The following is an 18,668-nucleotide window of genomic DNA, read 5'->3' as shown; positions in this document are numbered from 1 at the left end:
AATAAAAGGCTTATGTATATATATATATATATATGTGTGTGTGTGTGTGTGTACATATATATATATATATATATATATATATATATATATATATATATATATATATATATATATAGATGTATATTTGGAAAATTTAAAAAGGCATATGCTGTAAAAGGGCATAGAGGATGTATGCCCTTGTTTAAACTGACTACATGTCACCTTTACATAAGTACAAGTTAAAAAAAAAAACAAATCATTTGCCATTCAGGAAGAGTTGTGAATTCAAGTGATGAATAAAAACAGTTTCACAAAGAAAGATCGAAAACTTCACCAACAGAAAGGTGCGACAATGTTGTTTCAGTAGGAATTCAAATCGTACCACAGATGATTTACTGTATTACAGCTACACAAAAAAGTCTGAGGGAAAAAAACAGAAACAAATTGAAGGGTCGCGACAGGTCACTGTTTCAACTATGTGACTTGACTGCCACCCTGTGGTAAAGAAACTACAGCCACTTTAACATAGGCACACACTGGCAATGGACAAAAATCCCAGGAGAGAAGAACTATATATGAAAGATGTTCCTTTTATTTCATTCAATTTATTACAGAGATTTTTATAATGGGAAAAATGTAAACCATGCCACATCTTATCACAAACTGTTACTGGATAAATACAAGGTGCAGTCATGAGATGTGTATTGTCTAAAGTTTCATTGCCCTCATGGATTGCATGATGGGCTGTGAGTCCCAGTGTGAGGGGTCCCAGGCCAGGAACCAGCCTGTGAAGGTGGGCGGCTCGTGACCTTGTTTCACGATCACCACAGGAGTCAGCTTGTCCCGGCCTCCTGGGTCGCTGTCAATGTACTGTTTAGCTGCAAAGGGAACAAAATATTCAGAGTCACAAAGCACACTTTCCCTGTTGGTAGTAAGATGTTAACCCTTTGAAAAGTTAGAACATGTACAACCAGAAGCAAAACTGAACTTTGGCAGTAGTAGAGTGTCGGGTTGTGTAGCTACTTGGACTTTATATGGATCCACATGCAGGTGAAATGTCCTCATCAGTTGCTCCACAATCCTGTGGAGCAACTGATGGACTCATATAACACCCACGTAAAAATACACCGTACAATACCCAATGGCTAGAGTATGATTCCTAAACAAAACAATGGAAAAAATAAGAGCTGTGTAAGATTTGGAATAAATGGGAAGCTCCAAGACAGACTGCAAGAGCAACACATCAGAGCACACAGGGCCGGTGGAAACAGCTATGAGGCTTACATCAAAGTCATCAGTGCTTGATCCGGTCCTTGGTTCTAAAGAAATACCAGCAAAGTCCATTGTGCTGAGGGAAACTATCAACTCTAAAACCTTACCGGACTTTACAGATTCACTTCTCTCAACCTCGTTTGCATCCTTGCCAATCCAGACAAACACCTGAGACAGAACATAGGCAGTGTTACTGTGACTGTCCACTTTCTCCAGGGCAGAGTGATTTTTTTTTTCCTATGGCTTTGTACCTGGTCCCAAGTATCCAGAAGCATCACGTCATCTTCAGCCAGATCATCTTGGGTAAACTCTCCTGGAACCTCTTCAATCTGCATGTAGCACAAACACGTGCTGTAATACTGTACTACAACATTATACTGAAATTACTGCAGAGCTGGATTGCTGAACTGGATTTGGAGTCAGCTGGCCACAGGAACAATAAAACAGGCCTCTAAAACATTCTGGAGAAAATCTCATCACAAGTTAAAGATCACTCACTGAAGTTTTACACAGGATAATAAAATAACACATGCCAGAAAGGATAGAAGCTTAAAATTACAATAGATGAGACAGCACATTATTAAAATAAAGGTTAGGTCATTGTTATTTTGAACTGCTCATATAAAGTTTGAAAACTAGTAAATTCCTGTGGAAAAAAGTGAGTTACAACTAAATGGGCAGCAGGGTACAGTGCAGTATACAGTATAGTACACAGTGGGGCAGAACAATATGACAAAAAAAAAAAAAATCATATTGCAAATATTTTGAGAGGTAATAGTGGAAATGCTAATTTTGCACCATTATTTTTATTTGCACTGAAAAAAAAAAAAAAAAAAAAAAAAACGATGGTGTAATTTTTGCTAGGGTCTGTGGCATCTCTGTCGCTCCACAATACCCAAGTTGTAATGCTGCTGAAATGGTATTTTGTGACAAATTTGCAGCTTCTCTTTGGATCATGCACCTGGCCATGTTGCAATTTCAATAATTCGATAAATGTTCAGAACCAGTACACGGCTACTGTTGTCATGTCTGTTGTTGCTTTCACTTTGCTGAAACATAAACACTTTTTTTGACTCTTGAAGACCCATTTGAATGGATACTTCACCCATTTTGAAAAAAAAATGGGTGGGTGGTGATATGATATCATTTTTTTAAATGGGTGAACTATGTCTTTAATACGACTTGGAGTTGAATTATTCTAAATTAAATTCATTCCCAATTAACAACCATGTCAAGAAACAAAGCAGTCAAACCTGAGCCTGCTTCTGGTTGAATATAACTAATTGAAGCTGTGTAGTCATAAATGGGCAGAATAAGAAAACAGACAACAAGACATTAACTGTTAAAGATAATACTTGAGATTACTTGAAAATACTAATTGAGATTAGTTTTTCCAACATTCTGAGGATGTGTGGTTACATTATACGTACAATAAACCTGCCGGTCTTGTTGGAGCATCCAAACAGACGAGGTGGGTGAGTCATGCTCTGACTCTCCAGTCTCTCTGATGTCTGGTACTCTGTCCTCCCCCCTAACGCTGCCCAGAAGTCAGCTGCAGGACAAAACACTCGAGTGTTAATCAGCTCTCATCACAGTGCCACTGAGCAGCAGCAGACTGCCACTGCACTGGACATGTCAATACTACTGCAATTCAACTCTTAAATTTAAAAAAAATCTGATATCCAGATAGTCACCTGGTTCCTCTCCCTCCATGATGCGCTTGCAGCTGCAGTTCAGCTCCCGGCTCATGTATTCAGCTCCTTTTCCCTCTTCACTGCTGGCCCCCCTGCCCATCCACAGGTACCCCTGCCCACTGGCCATTTTCAGCAGGAAGGCATCGTTGGAGTTCAGACTGGGAGCTGTGGCCTCAACCTGATGTGTGAAATTGAAAACTGTTTTAAAATTACAGATATGCACTGACTCTGCTTTTGTAATATATAGAGTAGGAGAATGCTTACCTCAGCAATTCTTGTGATGGCCCCCAGGTTTCTGCGTACCTGGAAGAGGCGAGTTTGGGGTGCTGACACCTGGCCACCCTGGCGGGATGTACCGTTCTTATATACAACAAGGGGTTTCGATTTGAAGAGACTGAGTAGATGAGGTGGCTCTTTCCCCTCTGACACTCTGACCTGATGCCACAAGGAGGTCACACATACACACACACACACACACACACACACACACACACACACACACACACACACACACACAATGTTGTGTATGTATCAATGTAGCTTTAAAGGGATAGTTCGCCCATTTTGAAAAAAATCATATTATTTCTCTTCCCTCTAGCTGTTGTGTAGGACAGTAGTGGCTCTATCTTCCTCTCATTGTTACTGAGTGCTGGATACTGGCTGGATGCTCCACATGCTAACTGTTAGCCTCCTGCCATAGGGATAGACTTCCCCCCAGCTAACATTCTTAAATGTTTCAAAATAGATGAACAACCCCTTTAAGTGGGCTCTAATCAATTAATGATTTTGTGTTTTTCATAGGTTCCACACTCTCCTTGCCCATAATAAAATGGATTTGTACTATTTATTGGTGTTTGCTGGTTGCTAACGTTGTATATATATATATATATATCTATAAAAAAAAATGTTGCCTCTGAAATGACCCAATCTGAATTTTTTTGTCAGGTTGATATGTAGAAAGACTTCATTGCAGTTAACCAATCAAAAGCAGTTTTCTGATTGTTAAGTAGGCACAAAGAACTTTTGTTCCTTTTGTGCCTGCTGTGAGGATGTAAAAAAACAAACAAACATTACTTTTAGTTTAAGTACATGGTGATGCTTCATAAATATTTCAGTAGCTTTGATCCGAAGCCTGACTGGAAAGCATTCATGTCCTCCAACAAGCCATGTTCTACTGTGCCCTACTCATTTCCTCAGCCAATGATTGAGCTCTTTGCTCCCCTCTTAGCAAAAGTCCCTGGCTAACTAGCCAGTAGCCATTAGATTCGTTTAGTTGATATAATGTTCCTGACAAATTCATTCACTAACATAATACAACTGACAAAGATTGTGAGCATGTATCCAACATGAAAAGTTATGGATCATAATTTCCTTGGATCTGGGATAAATCAGACTTCCTACATCAGTGGTTCCCAACTTTTTTCTTGAGGGACCCATATTTTCATCATTGCAGACTTCGGTGACCCCAATCATAGCCAATAAGGCTATGATTAAGCTAATCAAGAGCATGGCCTGTACCTTTTATAATAAGTGGGTTGGGAAGCGGGTCAGGTACATTATTTTAATTAATACTTGCGGTACGAGTTGCGGTCAAGTTGGTTGAAAACGTCGGGTGAGTGCGGGTCGTTTATAAGTGTACCCGCGCACCACTGGCATGTATGCGCACGTCTGTGTGTGTGTGTGTGAACGGGAATGACAGGGAGAAAGAGCACTATGCAGAGATGAATGAACGGAACAATATTTATATTTCAAAATCCTGTTAGGGAAAAAACAAAAGCGTAATCAATTTGTGGCACTTGGTGTTGAATGTGTGGCACTGCGCCACACATTGGTCTATGTATGGGAAACACTGACTTTGTTACCTATATTTCTGAGCTTGCAGGGTTTCAAACTTTCGTTTGCCAGTTTCTCACCACAAAATATGCATTTGGCTTTAACTTTATCAGTTGCTTCTATGAAGCCAAACTCAAGGTAACTGTCTTGGTATCCCCTCTTTTTCTTTTTGCTCGGTGCAGTCGTTTCACTCTCACGCTTCGCCATTTCACCTGCAAGTTTACTCTGTTGACCTCCGTGAGCGCGGGAGGGTGTTCACGTGGCACACCTCTTTCCTCTAGATTTAATTTTTTAATATCAATTTATTTATTTTATTTGTTTATTCAAACTAATTATTAAGCTTTTAACCCTATTTATGTGTTTTTGTCACAAATAAATGGGAACCGCTGTCCTACATGATAAAGGGCAAAGGAATGCCAGTTACTCCAAATTGGAAGTATGGAAAAGATCTGAAAGCTCTGAGATTGCCAAAATACCTATATCTGATTTCAGTGGGTGGCTATTTTTCAGAATGTTAGCTGGGGGGAAGTCCAGCTCAATGGCAGGAGGCTAACAGTTAGCATTTGGAGCATCCAGCCAGCATCCAGCACTCAGTAACAATGAGAAGATAGCACCACTACTGTCTTACATAACATTGAGGATGGAAGTAAAATAATACCACATTTTCAAAATGGGTGAACTATCCCTTTGAGAGAGGCTGTAAACATCAGAGGTGGTAGATATAGGTGTCTAAAATAAAACTGGCCATTTCCCCTCATGATGGACATTGCCCTAATATGACTGTCAAATCAGGGCAAAATGGTTTTCTGTGTAGCCTGACAAAGCCTTGTCGAACTTGTTCAGCTTCTCTTAGCTTCCAGATAAAACCTTCACATTTGGTATTTGCCGTGCAGACTGTTAAAATGAAGTTGACAGTCAAGATTTGTTGGCAGTCTGTGCATGTGTTGTGGACTTTCCACTTAAGACTGGTCTTACCTGAACAGCATTCCCCCCCAGTGAACGATCTAGTTCTACAGTCAGGAAGGCCGAGGCTGTAATCTCATCCATGGTGCTGCTGGCCCCTTGCCTGAAGACATGATGGAGGATGAAATGGAAAAATCAATGACATCAGGATTCAGAACATAAGAAACTACTCCTATTGTAATAAATTATTCCTGTGGGGAAATTAAGATATTGCCAAAATAAAATAAAATAAAATAAAATAAAATAAAATAAAATAAAATAAAATAAAATAAACAGAAACAGAAACAGAAACAAACAAACAAACAAACAAAAACCTGAATGTAGCACAAACTAGAATGTAAAAAAAAAATAATATATGAAATGGGGCTATTTAAACCTTACATAACTGACTATCTCAACACCAGTACAATATGAAAAAAGATGCAAATGCAAAAGATGTGACGGATATCGTCAGGATTCATTGCACATGAATCAGGGTGTGCCGCGGAGACCATTAGAGCAGAATGGGGAATGTGGAACATGGAAGTGACAGTCAGCTATGCAAATCTAGCTGAGTGACTCAACTGAGGCATACCAAGTGTAGATGATCTGACCCTTATGGTAAGTGTATAGAATGATGTAACAGTCTCCGCCATAGAATTGCCCATAGGTCTTTGGGTCAACAGGAACTCTGCCACTGCTCTCCACTCTCCAAATCTGAAAGGTGAAAACAAGGTAAAGGAGGCCTGCAGGATTCAAAGACCATTACTGAAGTTCAAGACATACACTTTGAGTACCGTCAAACAGATGTACGTTATATAAGGGGAGGGTCTTTTAAAGGGATGCTTCAATTTGAAAAATGTGATATTATTTCACTTCCCCGCAGCTGTTCTGTAGGACAGTAGTGGCTCTATCTTCCTCTCATTGTTACTGAGTGCTGGATACTGGCTGGATGTTCCACATGCTAACTGTTAGACTCCTGCCATTGAGGTGTACTTCCCCCCAGCTAACATTCTTCTACAAGACATAACAGGAGCAAAATAAGCAGTCAAGTTTTTCTGCTTTGAAACTGCAGTGCACCAAGGCCAATCTCAAAAAGTGTTTTTATCTTCCAAAAAAAAAAAAATCAAAAAAAAAAAATCAACAAGATCAAATCAAAATAGATAGATCCCCACATACTAAATGAAGGCAAAGTATAGAGTAATGTCAAAGTGGATTAAGGCAGTTATTCTTAAGAATGTTAGCTGGGGGGAAGTCCAGCTCAATGGCAGGAGGCTAACAGTTAGCATTTGGAGCATCCAGCCAGTATCCAGCACTCAGTAACAATCATAGGAAGATAACACCACTACTGTCCTACAGAACAGCTGGGGGGAAGTGAAATACTATCAACATTAACAAAATGGGTGAACTATCCCTTTAAAGGAAACAGTGGTTCTCTGAAAGTAAATAGATTCTAGTTTTTAATGATGGCTTTGCTTATGATCACCAACTAGGGGGTATTATTAAGCCACTTTTTACTTTCCACCACCATCCATCACTGGCTATAACTATAGTATGCCAGCAACATACAGCTTCTATGGTTTTCCAGTTCAGTCACCTTCACATCCCCAGTCCCATCATCCACCATGTTGTACTGGGCTGCCATGTGGTGGGACTCATGGAGTTTGGAGGCATCAAACTCCATCTGCTGAATCTTGGCAATCCTCTCAGTGACAAAGACCTTGCCAAAGCCTTCACTTTGGTCCTTCTCTTTCCAGCCCAGGAAGAACTGTTTAAAGATGGGAGTCTCTCCGCCCTCTGGGAGGACTTGGATCTGTGGCAACATCGGGGTTACAGCTGTTAGTTTGAGGCCACTTCCATTTCACATTTCCATTAGGTACAGCAATGACCCAAAACTGACATCAGCCAATGGAAAGGAATAGCAATAAAGTGTCATGTCAGCGAGCAGTAGACAAAAATGAGAACATGCAAGAGGTAGTTCACTTCAACAACTTAGACTAGTGTGAAGATTTCACACCATGATAGAATGATAAAAATAGTATTAAAATAGTTCTGGAAATGGTTTTAAACAGATGTCAGAAAGATATTTAGGGCCTGATTTCACAAAACAAAAAATTGGTGGTGGCATTATAGCACTAAATAGGCATATACTATAGACACATATAAACAGCTATAAATATATAGGATAGCTCTACTTTGAAAAGTTTAACCCTTTAAGTTCATAACTTTTTACTGTTTTACTATTTTTTTTTTTATTTTTTTTTTTTAATTGAAACAGACTATTTGTTTGATATGTACATTCCTGATCAAAATTTTAAGACCAGTTGAAAAATTGCAAGAATTTACATTTTGCACTGCTGGATCTTAAGAAGGTTCTAAGTAGAGCTTCAAAATTCAAAAAGAAGAAATGGGAGTGAGACAAAAGAAAATTTGAGTAAGCAATTTATTGCAAACAACCATTAAACTGAAATAGGCTGTTCAGGAGTGTATGTGTCTTATATGGTGCAAAGTGAAAATGAGTGATAGTATTGATCAACCTGTGTGTTTGGTGGGTAGCCCATCTGCTTGATGAAGCCCTCAGCTGTTTTCATGGCCTCTTTTCTTTCACTGGGGTTGGCCCTGTGCCCTTTTGGAGATAAATGAGATGTGATCAGTGCTGATATGAAAACTACTGCGGGCTGGTGCACAATGGAAGGGACAACAGGCCATTCAAAACAATAGTGCTACTCTTAGGGGAGCTTGCCTAAATGTACGGTAATGTTACATGATGAAAATGAGAATACAATAAATATTATCATTATGCTTGTGTAATATTATAGGTTCAGGAGGTTATGTACCTTTCCATACAAATATCATCTTATTGTTGCCGTGATCCAGAATGAAGCATTCATCTGACAGCAGGTGACTCTGTAGGAAAGGGTTTTCCTCTGATACCAGGGACACTTTCATGGACCCAGATGCATCAGATACCTGGTGACAAGCGAGCATAACACCGTCAGTTGTTAAAGAAATACATCAAGTTATTGGGAGATTGTCCAACAGGTCAATTTATCAGCCTGAAGTAACAAGAACATAGACTCCACAGTCACCCATGTGTCCCTAGTAGATTATTAGCTCTGAATACCATAAAATTCCCACAAAATTATAAAAAAAGTAATTTTTTTCAAATAAGTTATCACCCACTCACCCACCATAAATAAATAAATAAATAAATACGAATTTAAACAAATTTTGTTCATAGGGTGAAATAAAACACTTCAAAGTAAAAGCCCACCTATGGGCTCCTGGGATTCCAAGGGTTAAAGAACTATATCCATATAAATATCATTTGTTCAGGGTGTTGATGCATCTCCTCCACTGACTTCCATTCAAACAGGGTCATGTTTTGACTCTTTATGAGGGACACTGGGAGAAAGAGGGCGTTCTGTGTTTTAGACCCAGGTGCACAGGCTTGCCTTGTGCATTGTCTTTGATGAGGCTACATGCAACTTGTGTGGATAGAGTGTGGATACAGGACAAAAGTTTTGAAATTATGTTTGGGTTCGTTCACGTCGGCGTTATTTTAGTGAAACTCTAGTGTAAAATAAACAAAAATAATGGACCTAGTGTCTACTCTGGGCAACTTCCTGTATAGTGCTGATGACACTGAAGGCAGCATGTAGGCTATTTCAGGCAGTAAATGTAACCTAGCGATGGAGGACATGCAAAATCGGGGCTTGGGTCAGGTTTGGGCACGAAAAACAGAATGCCTGTCAGGTTCGGGACGGGCTCAGTTACTATGCTCCTGTCTCAGTCCGGGTTCGGACAAAAATATGCAGCCGGATCTGCCCTCTCTAATGCAAATACATTAGCTTGTACTTCTTGAGTGACAGCTGTCTCAGCGCAGTGTGTGCTACAGAAGTGTTAGCATGGGACATCACCACAGATATAGCAGGGACACGTGTGGTTTTGGTGTCACTGGTCCCAGGACTGAAAAGTTATGCTGCCAATCTTCCAAAAACTTGTTGTATTTTCCATATGTGATGAAGTCTGCTTTGGGAATCCTTGTGTGTGTGTGTGTGTGTGTGTGTGTGTGTGTGGCTGCTCTACCATGTACAGTTTTGCCATTTTCCTGTTGGACACGTCTGCCTCTGTGTCATCACTGTCATCTCCCTCTGAAAGCTCTGGCTTGCTACCAAGGACCTGTTGGTGTGGAAACTGATGTTATTTGCCCACATACAAGCAATCCTTCAAACTTCAACTTCATGGAAAAACAATTCCACTGAAAAGCAACAAAGCATGAGCAGGAAACTAAATCGAAAGCCACAGTGAATGTTGCTTTGTCGGTCATGATGGAAAATATTGTGTGAATAGGCCCAGAAATGAGCAAGTGGTTCATGATCTGGTCGACCTCAGTTAAATGAGACGGTTCGCTCCCCTCGTCCACCACCACCACTTTGGCTCTGCCGTTTCTCTCATTGTCACGGATGCCAGTGGCCACTTGTGCCGCTTTTAGTCGCTCAAACTTGTTACACTTGGATCCACACCACTGGTAGATCACCTGAGCACAGACAAACACGTTCCAGTTGAGAAACACTCAGCGTTACCCAGTACATGATGTTTCACACATTTTAAGGAGCTGCTAAATCAGAAAGAGGCTCAGAGAAGTGAGTCCTTACAGCTCCCAGGTCCACGATGAAGCAGTCCCCCCTGTTGAAGCTGGACCAGCTGAGGGGGACCTGAGTGGCTCTCACCACCCTGCGGCCCTTGATGTGGAAGAGTCTCTGCGCTGAAAGGTCGTTGGTGACCACATGATGGAAACCCGACGCCACACCTCCTGTCTGAGACGCAGAAAACACACTGCACTGTTCACCTCCTTCCACTGCTCTGTTTACTTGGACTCTAAAATTGCCTTTCCGTCCCATGAGTCACTGTTCCCCCATGGACCGAAATAAAGTTGCATCAGGATTTATGGAAAAACAGTGGTGAGATGTAGTCAGCATGCAAAGTTGGGCTTATCCAACATGAGTTTCAAAAGGCCAAAACACAGAGCTGCTGATAGGTTAGATTGTGTGCAAGCAGTTTGACTTTTTAACCCCTTTGAACCTGAGCAAATTCACTTGAATTGTTTAAATAGATAGATAGATAGATAGATAGATAGATAGATAGATAGATAGATAGATTAATAAATAAATACAGAATAGTAGAATTTAAAAAATGAAAAGAAAATGTGTAAAAGATTATGCCCCCAGAAAAAACAAAAAAGGAAAATAAGCCAGAATTTGTTAGTATATATTGTTTTAAAAGTATATTTAGAATTCTTATAATTATACATTTAAATTTAATTACAAGAATATTACCTTAAAATTACCATAAAATAAACAGAGAGCACTTCCTTGATTTATGCAAAAAATGTACTGTATATATTTGGAAGTATGGTAGATTCAAAACCTCTGTCGTAAGCAAATGTACATCTTCAAAATCACTCAGACTAGGAAAACGCAATGTGTTTCAACCACACAGACAGGGGTGCCGTATATGGGGGAAAAGTTAGGACAATTCCAAGCGCCCTTGCCTGACAGGGGCCCCAAAAAATAGGTAAAAACTAATATAAAATTATTTAACTAATATAAAATTATTAAACCATCATCGAGTAAATATATATATATATATATATATATATATATATATATATATATATATATATATATATAATATATAATATAATATAATAATATAATATAATATATATAATAATTTTTTTTTTTTTTTTTTCCCATGGGGCCCAAAATTCCTGGCAGCTCTCCTGCACACAGGTCTTCAAATAGAAATAAATATTTAGAAATAGAAAAATAGAAAAAAACATGATTTTTATTTTTATTTTTATTTTTTTTAGGGTGAAATAGCCTATAAAAGTGTCCACAGGCTCCTGGGATTCAAAGGGTTATACATATCTATCTATCTATCTATCTATCTATCTATCTATCTATCTATCTATCTATCTATCTATCTATGTATGTATACTGGTTGAACCCTAATTCAGTGCACAGCCTTTAGTGATGCACAACATGCTGATTACAGGAGAATGTCTGCCCTTGTGGGATGAGTCATAAATTCAGTGCAGTACTTTGTAAGTGATCCCTCCTTTGAAGTAGCTGGTGAAGGCTGTCGACTCGACCCCCTGTAGCTCCCTGTACTGGACCGGCTTCCCCCCCAGGTAGTCGTCCAGCTGCACGGTAAAGATGGCTGCAGCCGTGCTCTCATCCTGGCTGCACTCCTTACCTGGACGGGTCAAATACAGGCTCAGAAGAAGGACAGACACAGTGAAGTATTGGATAAAGTGCTTCAGTGGCACAAACTAGCCAGCAGTCTATGGAGCAGCTGGAACCGCACAAATAAAATACAGGTTACAGGCTAATTCCAGTATTGTTCAACTCGGTCCCTATTTTTTCACCATTTGGTGTCCAAATGACTGATAAGGACACATTTTTTTTTTTTTTTTTTTTTTTGCCTCGCTCCAGAAATGAGTGAAAATGCTGTAATCAAATGGGGCATGTATGCATGGGAAATCACATCTAGTGAAGGAGCTTGTTTTGCTCAGATTGTTAAGTATCTGACAGTATTATGGGAAGGATGTTATGTGGCATTAATTTAATGTTATCCACATGGAGGTCAACTGGACTGTTTGTAGACTCTTGATTTAATATACTGTTATTAAATTAAAAATTTGAAAAAAGGAAAAAGAAAAAGAAAAAAGCAAGAAAAAAGATTAAAAAAGGAAAAATAAAAAAAATAGCAAGAAATAAACAAAAAAGATGAGTATTAGAATTATATATTTACAGATAAATTACAATTACCACAAAATTAGAATATTTTAAGGACACTGATAAGAAAAGAACCGTTCTCCACAATGACCACTTTGGTTTGACTCGTGCAGTTTTCAATGGAGGACGTTTAGAATGATGACACTGCTACTTTTACTCAAACAGGCTGAAGGATTTCAGGACTTTGTCCGCCACCTCCTGCAGACATCTGAAGGACGCAGGCACGCAGGAGGTGAGCATGTTCAACATCAGCCCAAACACGTGCAAAATGATATTAAGACACAACACAAATACATGTGCCAACATAGTAAGCGTCAGCACCCACTGTGACCTCTTCTAACCAGTGGTTTGACTGTAATGCCAATGTGTGTGGGTGAAAGGAGCAGGCCCACCCATACGAGTGGCAGGTGGGTGGAGGGGGGGCTTTCTGGAGCCCAGCCACTAGGGGGGCCCATGGAGGTTGACCCTTGCCCATCGGGAGAAGAGAAAATACAGAGGCACTGCTTGCATATCTCCCCATCTCCAGTACTTGAACTTGGGCTCAAACGCTGCAGAGCACTGGGCAGAAATCACCGTACACCACCAGAGACTGCATTCACATGGCAGGACATTTTCCTCTGGCTCAGGGTGGGACGCTCAGATCCTGTAATCCAAAATATAACGCTGTTCTGCTGTGTTCCTGGTTGCAAATATTCCAAATCTAACTACAGGGAATTTGACTAAACATTATCAGCCCACTGGTTTCTGATTGATCAGCAACTGAGAAAACAACGCATAGTAAAACTCTGGAGGGGCATCAGGCAATATTTCAAGGTTGAACACCATATTTGATTATCCATTAGCCACTGTTAGACAACAGCTAAAGTTAGTTCAGCTACCTCATAACTAACCTTACCGCTTGACAGCGCTGATATGATATGATAGGAAAGGCATGAATCAATTGTCAGTTATTGTCTTGCTGTCTTTTCAGCCAAACTCAGAAGTGTTCTGGTCAACTCAGTGACATCATATGGTGTTATTTGCACTGGAACTATTTCTGTTTAATGTTCCTACAGAATACATCTAATACAAAAGTGAGTTCCAAGCTTGTGAGCAGTGTGTTTAGTGTGGCATGAGGAGGCTGGCAGGCCATGCCTTCACCCAGGAGGTGGCCTCCAGCTGCAAGCCTGATCACATCCAGCAGCTTTTACTTTAACTAGTATACTAAAGAAATAATAATTAATAATTAATTTATGCCTTCCCTGTTAGCTCGTTAGCTAAGAAAAGGTTGAATACTCACGTTAGCTGTTATCTAATGGCAGCGGTGACCAAATATGTCGTTTTACCTTGAAATATGTCCCCATGTTCCTCCAGATTTTCACTATCCATGGTTTTCTCAGTTGCAGATAAACTGGAGATTGGTGAAATGATGTTTAGTCAAATTCCCTATGATCATAAGGTCTGCAACCTGGAACACAGCAGTTCAACACAATGCTCCTTTTGATTGCAGTGCTTGAGCTTCCCACCTTGAGCATGATATCAGAGGAAAATGGCTGCCTGGTGAATATGGTCTATTGACCACCATCCAGCCCGCTGCCCACCCTCCTGCCTCCAGCGGTCTCTGTTCTCCAGGCCAGTCACCCAGCCCTGACCTTCACCCTGAGCCACCGATGACCACCAGCCAACCAGCCACCCAGCCACACCCCCAGCCTCCAGCTGTCCTGGACCTCCAGGCGTTGATGTGAGTAAAGCAGATTTTGGGATGACCCAGTCACTGGACTGTTACAGGGGCCCAGCCAGTTCTGTGGGCAGGCCTGGAAAGGACTACAGACTGAAGGTCCAGGATTCTGTGGCATCAGTTGCGCATTTAGAGGAAGTGGAAGAAAATTGTTGTCTTGTTGTCTAGTATGAAGGGAAGACATTTTACATGTCTGATGACTAATTAATGATGATTAATGATTAATGATTCATGCTGATGGGTATTCAGGAAGAGCATGAGGACGAGTAAACAACTTAGTGCTGTATTGATGTTTTGCTCAGATAGGAAATGGAGAGAGAGAGAGAGAGAGAGAGAGAGAGAGAGAGAGAGAGAGAGAGATGAGGCAGGAAGGAAGTATGGTGGCTGATCAGACTCTTTACATGGTTGGACTTCACCTACACCATAAGCTGCTGTACATTTGGTTATTGCACAAGAGCAATGCAGCGGTTGGTTGATAGGGTGAAGCATGAAGCTGTTTATCACCAAGGATAACTTGTTTTTTTATTTTCTCGCCTCAGGTGAGAAAAGCTGCTATTTTAGAACTTGTTAGACTTGCTTCTACATTTCTCGCAATCCACAAACCTCATGCATAAACCTTTAAGGGCTGCAAATCTCCTGTTGCTGGTAGGTCTCGCTGTTATGAAGGAAGGAGTGTTCGTGTTGTGCCAGGGTTTCCACCAGGTCATTACATACCTGTAAACATAGTTTTTTCTGGTATCATGTACACCTCTGTGCCAAATACAAAGGTTAATCCTTTGAAACCTAAGCAGACTCGCTTGATTTCATTCAAACACATAGGAAAAAATGGCCCAACAACTGGCAATAAATCATATATTTAATTTTATACCATTAATTAATACCAAAAAAAAAAAAAAAAAAAAAAAAACTAAAATCACTAAAGAATATAGTTAATTACCAAATATTCAAAAAATATAAACAAAAGATAATAAGTGAATTTTGAGTGTGGAATAAAATTTTCAAAATAAAAGCCTGCCAATTAACTCCTGAATTCAAAGGGTTAAGTGAATACAGGCATGAGTCAGTCACTCCATAAATGTTTTCGCGCTGCAAAAAGGTGCTTACAATTGTTATAACATAGACCATAACAATAATAATTTCTCCCCCTATTATTTCCCACTTGTCCCAGTTTATTGCTTTCTCTAGAATCCCTTATCTGATATGTTGGATAATTGCATCTCTTCTAGGGAAGGATACTTATCATCCAGGACCACTTCTCTCTCATACTGAGCCCCAACACACAAATACTGATATGTTGTAAATGGCAAATTGGTCAAATAATTAGCTTATATTATATGAATCACTTTGCCTTTTATTTGAAGTAAATGAGAAAACAGCACTCAGCCTCTCACCCAGCTGGAAAACATCATTGCACTGAATCATATCATCATCTCTAGTGTCAAAGTTCACAAAGTAACTAGCAAAGGGAAGGATGTGCATGACACTGTCAGTCAAAGATGATCATTCACTTCCTGTCTCACCTCAGGCACTGGCAGTGGCTCTTCTGCTGATTCTGCCCAACTTATTTTCTACAGTTTTTGCTGATGCACAAACCTCACGCAAAACATTTCTCTGGTTTATGTGCAACAATGACTCTGGATCTGGTTTTCCACAAAAAGCAAAGGTTTTTCTATCTGTCTTCGGACTGCAAAAAACAGGGCTTGCTAATCCTGTTATGATGCTCTGCCAGCCATGGAGCAGTGACTGTGTGAGGAGCAAAACTGGAGGAGCTGACCTCAAATTAAAAAAAAAAAAAAAAAGAAAGAAAAAAGAAAAAGAAAAAAAAGAAATAAGAAAGAAAAAAACATTGTTGGTGTAGATGTGTAATGTACATATGCATATAATTTCACAGTCATATCTGATGAGTACAAAAGTACCCTTTTCCTTACAAAAACTATTACTACCTCTTAATCCCATTGTCCCACTTAATTATTTTCCCCAAAATGCATCATCATTAACCTTCTGTTGTCCTTATCTAAGAATTGTGCAACTCTATCTCCATGAGGCCCACGTTCCTGTCTTGCTCCACCCTGAATCATGCACACAAACAGCATGCAGAATGATACACAGTTACATTAACCACTCCTTTATGAAAACTGATGTTGCTTTCCTGTGCGAAATTGCCTCAAAATTCAAAAAAAGAAAACAAACAAACAAAAAAAAAAGACCTTTGGTAAGTCACAAAAAAAGGAAAAGAGGAAAATGACCATAAAATATATTTGTAATTATTATAATTTTAGTATAATTATACATACAAGAAAAACACTAATAAAGACAGAAGGAAAGAAAACATAGTTTTATTGCCATAGTAAAGCATGGTTAATTTCTGCCATTGTAAGCAAACAGTGCAATCTATGGAATCCAGGAGGAAATTAGCCCCAAGAGGCCAAGTGCTTTGTCAACTCACCCAGCCAGTAGTGCAGCTCGTAGAAAAAAGTGGCCTTCTGCTTGACCGTGCGGAGAATGACATACGCATCTCCAGCGTAAAAGTTCCCATGTAAACTCTCAGGCACAGGGACCAGCTCCATGTTCTCGATCCTCCAGATCTGCAGGCCAGGAGCCTTGCCCGCCTTGTCAAACTCTTTGTGGTGGAGCACCATGTCTGCTGCTGCTTGGAGGAGAGGTGATGGACGTGGCTGTGAGGCTGAGGCTGGGGCGGCTCGGAGGAACACACTGCTGCTCTGTTCCTGACGACGACTGACTATGTAGCAGCAGTGTTTCAGCACAGCTTCTGCTTTCTGAGGGCTTCACACACACACACACACACATACACACACACATACACACACACGGTGGGTGTGTCTTCAGGCTGCCAAAGTACACACACAAGCAGCCACAAATACACAATCTCTCTCTCTCTCTCTCTCACACACACACACACACACACACACACACATGCAGAAAGACAAGTTTTCCAACAGACACACACACCTAGACAAATATACATGCACAAAACAAGTGCATAAGGCAAGGCTGAATTTAATAAAACAATTACTGTATTAGTGCAGACATAAATTAACAAAATCAGTCTTAGCTGTTCCATTCCCTAGAGTTGGTCCGGAGGTAAACAAAGGTTTAAAACTTCAAAGAGGCTGCTTTAAATTCAGATGACTGATGTTTGTCAGATTGGAAACAATGTCTATCCCCTGTTTCTCCTTCAGTTCCACACAATTTAGCTTTTCTCTATTGACTTCAGGTTTATAATCCACACCTTTATATATAAATAAATAACCATTTTGCAACTCTGTTGCTGATTGATATCATACAGTCATTTAGGTTAGAACCAGTTCGTGGAAGCTTTAACTTTTGCTGTTCTACATTCTTGTGAGGCTAGTCTTTTTGTTCCCTGGAAAAATTCTGAGTAAGCGATGGGTTTTATGGTTATGGAAGCAACAGCAGTGAGTTGTATGGAATAAATGCGGGGCAGTAGAAGAAATACATGAGACAACAATCAGACTGACAGTCTTGATTAGTGTGCAGGGCTAGCTCGCACTGCACACTGAGCGTACAACACCAAAGCAATGACCACTTTTCACCAAAGGTGGCGCCCAATCAGGAAAAATATGGATTTGGTGGATTATCACTTTAAATTTAACCAAGAACCCCTGAGCCAAGAGGTAAGTCATTTAGAGGTAAAATGTGTTTTGCACAGTCACTTTTAGGCCATGATTAGTTCATCTGGATTAGGCCCAGTCCTGATTTAATTTAATCCCTGTCTGGGAAACTGCCCCTTTAAAGTTTAAGGCTATGAATTCAAATTGTGTATGTACCAGGAAACCTACATGGTATACTAACATGATTTCAACTCCTGACCATAAAGCAACATCAGTCACTTTTTTGGCTTCATTAAACTGAGTTATAACAATTATTAAACTATTAAAACATGCAGACTATTTACAGTCATTGGTTCAGTTAGAATAATGTTTACACTGCAAATTATGAGTTCTGTGATTTCTCCATGGTGACAACTTTGTTAGCCAAAGAAGCAGAACATTATAAAGTGACTGTTCCAACCAAAAATTCAAATTTGATAATCAAGGAAAATAGATTACATGCTGTGCAATCTTTAGTGCCATGATTTTTAAACAGCTTTGGGAAAATGACATTTACACATATACCACCGTGACTAGGAAAAAGAGATTCATGGAAGACGGTTGCTGTGGATCTGATGTTTGCTGATGTTAAAAGTGGCTTTGAAAGATTCATAAAAGGTTTTGAAGTCATGTTCCACCAGCAGTGCACCTCTGCCAGGGAGCCAGGCCACATTAAACTGACTCTTTCTCATATTGAGCTTTGCATGATGTCTTGAAACAACAGAGAACAGCATATATTGGCGGTAAACTCAATTAACAAAGGAGTAAAGTTTGGTCATATGCCCACACTGTTCTA

At 39.9% G+C, this 18,668-nt stretch overlaps 1 protein-coding gene across 1 annotated transcript; it reads right to left on the bottom strand.

Moving 5' to 3' along the window:
• Nucleotides 1–671: 671 nt before the first annotated feature.
• scin (scinderin) lies at nt 672–16,935 on the bottom strand. Its single transcript, XM_030063492.1, has 16 exons — nt 16,687–16,935; nt 11,827–11,981; nt 10,379–10,540; nt 10,111–10,260; nt 9,810–9,902; nt 8,558–8,690; nt 8,258–8,346; nt 7,318–7,533; nt 6,316–6,437; nt 5,754–5,844; nt 3,210–3,380; nt 2,946–3,123; nt 2,682–2,803; nt 1,503–1,580; nt 1,359–1,419; nt 672–857 (listed from the first exon to the last, which is right to left on the bottom strand). Exons 1-16 carry the CDS (start codon nt 16,877–16,879, stop codon nt 688–690), a joined length of 2,184 nt encoding a protein of 727 aa, XP_029919352.1. The 5' UTR covers nt 16,880–16,935; the 3' UTR covers nt 672–687.
• Between the last annotated feature and the right edge of the window lie 1,733 nt (nt 16,936–18,668).

The sequence above is a fragment of the Myripristis murdjan genome, chromosome 11 (genome assembly GCF_902150065.1).
Source record: "Myripristis murdjan chromosome 11, fMyrMur1.1, whole genome shotgun sequence".
NCBI classification, from domain to species: Eukaryota; Metazoa; Chordata; class Actinopteri; order Holocentriformes; family Holocentridae; genus Myripristis; species Myripristis murdjan.
The sequence above is the reverse complement of the archived record's forward strand: the minus strand, read 5'-3'. Positions and strand labels throughout refer to the sequence as shown.

Bases quoted from the DNA above. Each gene is read 5' to 3' on its own strand.
- scin (XM_030063492.1), bottom strand. From the start codon at position 16,879: ATGGTGCTCCACCACAAAGAGTTTGACAAGGCGGGCAAGGCTCCTGGC. The intron at 10,541-11,826 runs GTACTGCACTGA...TCTGCGTCTCAG, and splicing joins AAGGAGGGATCACTTACAAA to ACAGGAGGTGTGGCGTCGGG. The intron at 10,261-10,378 runs GTAAGGACTCAC...GTCTGTGCTCAG, and splicing joins TCATCGTGGACCTGGGAGCT to GTGATCTACCAGTGGTGTGG.